Source organism: Pagrus major, chromosome 15 (genome assembly GCF_040436345.1).
Source record: "Pagrus major chromosome 15, Pma_NU_1.0".
In the NCBI taxonomy this organism is placed as follows: domain Eukaryota; kingdom Metazoa; phylum Chordata; class Actinopteri; order Spariformes; family Sparidae; genus Pagrus; species Pagrus major.
Genome location: NC_133229.1, coordinates 3,240,725 through 3,249,521, shown reverse-complemented (window position 1 = coordinate 3,249,521; position 8,797 = coordinate 3,240,725). Strand labels below are relative to the sequence as shown.

At 40.1% G+C, this 8,797-nt stretch overlaps 1 protein-coding gene across 1 annotated transcript; it reads right to left on the bottom strand.

Moving 5' to 3' along the window:
• Nucleotides 1–219: 219 nt before the first annotated feature.
• Nucleotides 220–4,936, bottom strand: tlx1 (T cell leukemia homeobox 1). The gene is made up of 3 exons (XM_073482377.1): nt 4,495–4,936; nt 2,692–2,893; nt 220–764 (listed from the first exon to the last, which is right to left on the bottom strand). Exons 1-3 carry the CDS (start codon nt 4,934–4,936, stop codon nt 554–556), a joined length of 855 nt encoding a protein of 284 aa, XP_073338478.1. The 3' UTR covers nt 220–553.
• Between the last annotated feature and the right edge of the window lie 3,861 nt (nt 4,937–8,797).

Genomic DNA, 8,797 nt, shown 5'->3' with positions numbered 1-8,797 from the left:
CCTCTTCATTGTGTCAGGTAACGTGTAGGATTATGTTTGAATTCATATAAAGGTGCTAAAACAAGTGCCCTGTTTTGTAGTTGAGTAAAAAGTCCATTAACATGGCAGATAAACACAGATAGACAGTGATGACAGAGATGATCGCACATCACACATCACATCTTTCTGTCAGACATCAAATATGAAAATGTGCTGTTTATGAAACACGGAGTCCTCATGGGTAAATTATAATAATACAACAAATCCTGCTCCTCTGGCGCTCATTGTTCATCGTGATGGCCCTGAATATTTCCAGCACGTCCGTCTGCTCCCTGCAGGGCTGTAGCAGGGATTCAGTCCAGACCTCCGAATGATACAGATGTTGACCCCCATTATGGGAGCGGTGCTGAGGGACCCCATGTGAACGTGTTTGTTGTTAGGTGTAGCCAAGCGTCTGTGGGAAATAAAAAGAGGAGACGATCTTCATTAAACAGTGTCCTGCATCGAGCCTCGTCTACAGGCCTACGTCGCTCCTCAGCGGGCTACAGTCCATGTCTCTGCCCGTGCGTTGGCTCTATTCGCATGACGACACGCTGCTGATCTTGGCGGTGTTTTCGGTCCAGGGCTGCAGGTTCTGCAGGGCGTACAGAGAGCTGTTCTGCAGGCACAGTGGGTCCGGGGTGACCGGCTGGTTGATGGTGTTCTGGAAGGCCTCCTGTTGCAGCTGCATGAGGATCCGGTTGGCCTGCTGCCGCTCCGCCTCCCGCTCCTCCGCCGTCTGTCGCCTGCAGCAGCGACAAGGAAACAGCGGAGGCGATGACACATATGTAGGCCTGGGTGTATCATGCAAGTGTCTGCATTGCACAGAATAAGATTACCTCTGTAACTTCACAATCTTTGAATTATTACAAAACACTTTATTATCGTCTTCAAGACAAAACAAAAATAACAGGCACACTAAAACAAAAACTACATTTGTAGTATAAGGACACACCAACACAAATATACTGTCAGTCCAATAACTGGGTATCAGTAACTGGGTATCAGTGTGTGTGCGTGTGTGTGTGTGTGTGTGTGTGTGAGACAAATGGCATACTGAAATGTACGCAGTCAGTCGCATCAGATTGTCAGCTCATTTTTAAAGCATTTTCTCTAATGTTACGTAAACGATTTCTGAAATATCCGGAGAAATGCATATAATAAGGTTTACATTGTAATGCCTTTTAGAAATAAAGCAAATAACAAAATGACAATAAGGAAAATAAGGAAAAAATAAGGCCTTAATAACAATGCAGAAAAAATGCTCAGTATTTGAAAGACCGTTTTGATTAGTCTTTTCAGGCCCATATTTTTGTTTAGTGTCCACAACTTTTGCGCATTCTGTATCCGTGTAGGATTTTTTTAGGTGAAATAATTTGTAAAACGATGGATCAAAATATGACAATTATGGAGATACTATTGCAGTCTTATAACTTGACATGTTTGTTACCTTTTGTCTATGAAAATATTATTCTATCAAAAAAATACACCAAAACCGGGAATCTTATTTATGGAAAATACTGAATCCATTTATAATGTTAAATACATTTATATGACACATTCAAGGAAGTTTATAATGTGGCTAAAAGTATTTTATTTCTTTAATGAAGAAAGGAGCTGTTGTTACTCTAAGTGACACTATAGTTATTTAGTCAATTTTCAATAGCCTGGTTCATCTTTCCATGTTTCCTTGTGCATAAGGAGGCAACAACAATACAGCTGAGTCAACAAAAAAACAAAAATAAAAACATTATAACCTTCATGAAGGAAGGATTTATAGAAGACTGTTGTATTAGACTAGTTTTATCTATCTGTCTAATAAACTGGCAACTGAGTGAATATGTGTTTGTTTTTGTTATATTTTAGCGTAAAAGTGCATTGAGCTGTCAGCTAATGGCACACATGATGATGGACAGAGGGAGATAAAAACAGTCACTTATTAATATATATAATCCTCACATTGCGTGTACTTAAATTTAGGTGGTGATATAACAGTCAGTTAAAACCATTTTCCTCATGAAAAAAACACTGGAGGACCCCGAACGGCACTTAAAAACCAAATGGGCTTACAACCCAAAGAATGCCGGGCCTCTGTGTGGGGTTAGTGGCGCTCAAAATATTTTACGAAGTCACCATATGATCTGTACAGTACGGAAGCGTATTGCTGCCACACAATGAAATAATATTTTATTGTAATGACATGAAAAGTTACCAGGCCATAAGAACTATCATTGTGATTAATAGGGGATGGAGTATGGATGGGTGAAAAAATGAATCATTAATGAGGAACATATTAATGACATAACCTGAAATGGACTCCAGCAACAGAAACATTAAGAGCGTCCCCCCCTTAAGAGAGGCGATGCTCGCGCGAGAGTACAGTTTAACTTAATGGGTTATTGAAATCTCCCGATTCCTGAGCTCCATCACTGCTGTTTCCTCTTGAGAGTTTCCTCTGTGCTGTCCTGACTATAACTACAGAGTTTAGTTTATCTATCTATCTATCTATCTATCTATCTATCTATCTATCTATCTATCTATCTATCTATCTATCTATCTATCTATCTACCTACCTACCTACCTACCTCATTATGCCATTCCTTATGCAACCTCTGTGTTGTATAACCGCCAGTAGATTACCTTGTACCTTCTAATATAAAGACATAATTTCACCTCCATTTGGTGCGTCTGTTTTGGAACCAGGTTTTGACCTGCGCGTCTGTCATCTTTAGGGCCTTGGCGAGGGCGGCCCGCTCAGCAGACGCCAGGTACTTCTGCCGATGGAAGCGTTTCTCAAGCTCACAGATCTGCAGCCGGGTGAAGGACGTCCGAGGCTTCTTCTTCTTAGGAGGCGTCCGGTTCTGGTAGGGATGACCTACACGACGTGTTACAGTGAGGGGTGAGAGGGACACTGGACACGACAGTACAGGAGGACCAGAAAGGAAAAGACAGTACAAGTCAGGACAGGGCAGGACAGGACAGGTCAAAGCAGGGTATGTAAGACCAGCAGACAATAAGAATGAAAGCGCTGACGGAGCAGCAGCAGCACAGGCATCTTGCAAGATACAGCTCCCAGAGAAACCTAAAACCTTTAATCTGGAAAGTATTAAATATAGTGTTCTAATATAAACAGCAGGGTTGCAATGGTATAAGAATTTCACTGTGACGTCCTATCAGAAAATATCACGGTATCACAGTATTGCATATTAATAATAATAATAATAATAATAATAATAATAATAATAATAATAATAATAATAATAATTATGATAATAATTGTCATCATTTACAATTAACCTTGAAGGAATAAAAACAGAGGGATTTTCTGGGTGATAAACACTTTATTATTTCACAAAAATGTTACTACGAACAAAAACTTGATATAAACTTGTAATATATGTATATTTTTTCAATAAAACTGGTAGATTTCAATATTGTAGATAAGTAAATGTAGCGTACACGTTATGATAACTAATCAATCTTTCATACCCTGGTAAAGTGAATGGGTATACTGCTGCAACCCTATGACGGTCTACAGCCTTATGTCCTATTAAAAACAATGCAGGACTGTATTGAAAGTGTTACACTGCATAATTCACTGTCCCGTGAATTCATTTGTTTATTTACCCCATGACACCATTGGAGACGTGTGTTTAATGTTGCCCTGGATGCTTACATGGCAAACGTGATGCAGTGATTTTGCGATAAAAGCTTAGAGCGGAGTGGAGCGGCAGCCCTGCAGGCAGAGCAGGTGAAGAGCACAGAGAAGACGACTGCTGAGCTTTACAGGAGACAGATTTATTTTTCAACTCACTTGCTCCAGCACCACACTTACACACAACAAATACCGCGCATCATTATTAAAGACCAAACAACGCCTTAAAGAGGCCTCACAGTCTATAAAGCAGGATTAATAACAATACACAAGAGGGAGGAATTCACTCTCCAATATCTTACAGTAGCCTATCACTGTTCTGATACATACAGAGATGTGTCGTTATAAAAAAGACTAGACAATATCCCTTTTATAGTCTTTTAATTTGTAATTTTTAATGTTATTTGGGGTTTTTCAAATATGACAGATTTGCCCCTGACATGGCTACTTTAGACTAGTCTTGATTTGATTTGAAACTTTTGGTCGCAGAGGCAAAAATCAGGCTAAACGTGCCAAAAATGAGAATCCTTTTGATGAGCTACCTCTAATTATTACTGACTAATAACCATATCATGTGAGTCAATACTCACTGATACACACAGGAGCTTTTAGAATTTAGTCAGTGGATGTGTTCTAAGCTATATCGTTTGTGTTAAATTTGCAAAAGGATTAGTCAAACTATTTAAAACAAAAAGCTACAGCCTCAATTGCATTTTTAAAATGCAAAATATTTTTAGTTTTTAAAATGTAGATGTGTGAATATTGATATTATATTGTATTATACTATTTTGTTTTATTTTATTTTATTTTGTATTACCTACCTGTGAACCTGTCTTTGGTGTAGCGTCGGTTGCTCTCCATCCAGGGGAACGTCAGCGCCGTCAGGTTGTTGATGGTCCCACTCACCGGCGGCACGGACGGGTTCCCGCAGCTCCGAGGCCGGTGCGCAGGGACACGGATGACCCCGGCGGCGTTCAAGTTAGTCCCGCTGGCATTCACGCCCATGTTCATGTGATAAGCCCCGCCGAGGGAGGCCATTCCGCACGAGCTGGCGGTGCCGTTATATCCGCTGTTACCGCAGGTGAAGCCCCCGCTGCTCCCGCTGCTGTTATAGGCCGCTTGACCGTACTCCGGCTCGTGCATCCTCACGCCCAGCATGCAGCTCTGCTCCACGTTACTGAGGATCTGATCAATACCGAAGCTGATGGGCTCCACGTGCGTGTGGTGCTGCAGATGCGCTCCCAGTATCCCTATGTGATCCATGGCCACCGCGACCCCCCGCTCCGGCGCGAGGAACAGAGGTTGCTCCACGCGCCGCTCGCTGGACTATTCCTTTTGGGCTTCTTCTGCTTGAGCTCCGGTCGTTATCTAGTGCTGACGGTCATATGTGAGGCTGTCTGTGTGCTATGCTATGTGGGCTGTCTGTGAGTACACAGAGTACCCCCCCCCCCCCCCCCCCCCCCCCCCCCCCAGTGCTGTGGGAGGACATCAATCAAACTACCAAATAGACAGCGCGAGATTAGGACACAATTTTAGGCCTGGAGACTCTATTGGATAAAGACTACGATTTCTATGGAGGTTTAATGGCACACGTCATAAAACACTGATTAACAGCTGGATAAGATCAATAACACACAATAACAATACACACACGCGCGCGCACACACACGCAAGACTTTATTTGATTCTAAAGCTTTGGTTTGTTGCTCTTCGAGCAGTTAAGTTCCGCTGATGTTCTTTTCTCTATTGACAGATATTTACAAAAAACAAACAAACAAACAAACAACAAACAGATAATATTAATTTTATTCTTGGATTATAGCTTGTTGCCTTACTGAGAATATCTATTGTAAATTCTTGAGACCATTTATTTATTTATTCATTTATTTAACTTTTTTCTCGGCGGTTTCTAAAATCTTAATGACTGCAGAAACACATCTGTCTGCACCAACTGTATCGTCAATTAAGTATATTGAGCTAACGATTACAACAATAAAACAGACAGGACTAATAGCCAAGCATAATTTACTTTTAATTCATATTTATTATGACAGTGCTCAGTCCAAACTAGTGATAAGCTGATCAACATTTCGTTTTGGCATTACTGCTGAGTAGCCTGACTGGTGTTCTAACATTTTACTTTTGGCCATTTTTCATACAGCTGCACAGTGTACACTTGGTTACAGTTGAACTGCTTTTAGACACGTTAACACGTTTACATTATGGTGTACACAATAGTGTTTTGATGGGCTGTTTGTAGAAATAAGTGTCAGTGTGTTGAGCAGGTAGGTTGGGGAATGTAGAGAAACAACACGAGAGCTTTAGAGTTGTGAGTAAACAGAACAATAACACGGAAATTAATGTTCGGATGGAATTGTGAAGGGCTCGTTGTCTCATAGTCCGTCCATCCATTTAACTCATTGTGAAGCTTCCAAAAGACAACATTTGTACAAGAAATGTATCCAGCTGAAGCAACTAAATTCCATTATTTCAGTGAATCCGCCACAATGCTCTACAGACTATCTTCCAAATCAAAAGGACTATTTAGGCTTAAACACCGTCTTTTTAAATTGAGAAACTTAAAACATCCATCTCATGGGCTCCAATTATACAGTATAGAGCGCTAAAAATAATTGTTATTATGTAGGCTACTCATTTATTGTTATTGAGCTGGCGCATTACTAATTCATGTTCAGAGTGATGACATTGCTGCAAAAACTGAAGCGTCTTCATTTGTTACTGTGGGAACAGACGCAAATGCTGCTGGAATATTTTGTTTCGTGGCATCTTGAGGACTAAACCCAGCCGAAACAGTAGCAGTGGGATTTTAATGATACAAATAAACAAGTCTTTATTTAGCATTAGGCTACATTCATTAAAACTATTCATGATTCAGGAAACAATCACTGACATGAATAACGAGCGGCATTTTATACAGCGCATTCCCACTTGACATACCATGCCGCTGCTTTCCCAAGACACGAACATACCAACTCCACAACAATTAAATGAAAAATCAAACCATGTGGCTCATTGATTTCCTCTCCTTTAAAAAGCCACTGGGACTTACTTACCTCAGCGGGGCATTAAAGTATTAATATTTGATATGCTTTGAACAGCTCTCATTGGCCGATTGACCAGCATCAAATTTTAATGCAAGCGGTAGCCTACCCCACACTGTGGTGCAACAATGCGTTTAAATGTGGACCAGTAATGAAAAGAGAATGGAAAAAGCGGCTAAATTACTGAGATGGAATTCGATGGAGCCAGCACCGAGCACAGTACTGATGCTCTGTCTCTAAAGACAGACGGCTGAATTACCAAGTAAGTAATCTAATATAGGTTTTATGTGGAATACGACATTTAAGAACATGTGAATGAAATAAAGAACACTATTAGCGCAGTGTGATAATCTAAATACCTAATTAATTTAGTGACAAACTGATCCGCAGTGTAAACCTGGGGGCGTAACTAAGCACAGTGGTAAAAACAAATGATTATTTATTTATTATTATCAAAATGTTTGTACTATTTAACCTATTGGTTAGAGTTAAGACTTTTGCCGTGCGAGTATTGTCGGCCTTCACCAACAGCTGAGATTGCCGCGTAAAGGTTCCTGCCACAAGACATGTGCGAGTCTGTAATCAAAGTTGTATTAATATGTCTATGGTCAGAGGTTGTGGCAGGCCTCTGCCTGATAGTAACACTGGCAGTGGCATCTTTTCAAACTCAATTATCAAGCGCCCATTTTCATTTCAGCGGCTCGGATGTCCTTATGGGGTTTCAGAAAGATCCCCTCACTTTAAATGGAGACAATTATTGATTTCCCGAACTCTGACTGGAGCCCCTCTCAGACGTGCAGTCCGTTTCGTTAATATAGCAATTTAACATTTCGGTCTTATGTTTGAATAAACACCTTGCACACTTAAATGGAAAAGTAGGCTACTACAGTATTATACTGAGGTGGAAGTAGGCAACTCAGATCTTGTACTTAAGTAATAGTATAAAAAGTATTAGTATAAAAATATAGCCTACTTAAAGTACCAAAAGTAAAAGAACTCATAATGCAAAATGGCATATGAGAATAATATTACTTGATTATAATGTTTGATGCATTTATGTGATCATAACTTTTAAGGTGAAGCTGGTAAAGGTGGTTTAACTACTTTTCAAAGTTTGTCTGCTGGACAGCTTGTGCATTTAACACAGGGATCAATAAAGTTTTATCTTAATCTATAATGTAAAATAACAATTTATTATATATTGTATTCTCTCTGGGTGAGGTCTTGACCTCAATCTCTCTTACGCTGGCTCCATCAGTTTTTACCTCCCAGTGCAGAAGAGGTAGGATTATGGTCAGGGGACTTGGTGGAGTAGTTAAATGTCACTCTCACTCATTAGACATTAATAAAATGACAGTGAGTGCAGAGGGCTGTTTCTCTTATGGAGAAACAGCAAAAATATAAAGGCATCACTTTTGTCTTTGCTCCCATTTCTTCACTTTTGTGACTTTTTTTATGAGCACAAATGTGTTAAAATCTGTGTTTGTGAGCACTTGTCCTTTGCCAAGATAATGAATCCATCTGGCAGGTGTGACATATCAAGATGCTGATTAAACAGCATGATATACAGAATGATAAGTGCACATGTGTAGTTTGGACTGTCACAATAAAAGCCCACTCTAAATTATGCAGTTCTATATTGAAACATGACATTTATTTGGCACTGAAATAAAGACTTCATTATTCAGATTTGCATTTTTATTTCACATCAGACCTACATACAGGGGATTTAGTCCACTCTTTGTCAGTGGCTGTGTAAAGTTGCTGAATATTGGCAGCAAGAAACCAGGCTGTCTTACATGTCAGTCCAGAGCATCCCAAACATGCTTAATGAGAGAGCAATGTCATATTTTAAGAAACAACATTTTAGACGGATGGTAGGGAAATCAACATTCAATTAACAGGCAGCAGCTGTGGTGAACATTCCTGCAGTCAGCATATGAACTGCACACTCGCTCAGAACTTGTGACATCTGTGTCTGTAGGTGCTTCTCAATTCTCTTATACTTGCTCCTCCTTGAACCGGAAGTCGTTTCTCTCGCCATCTTGCATGCCATTCCAAT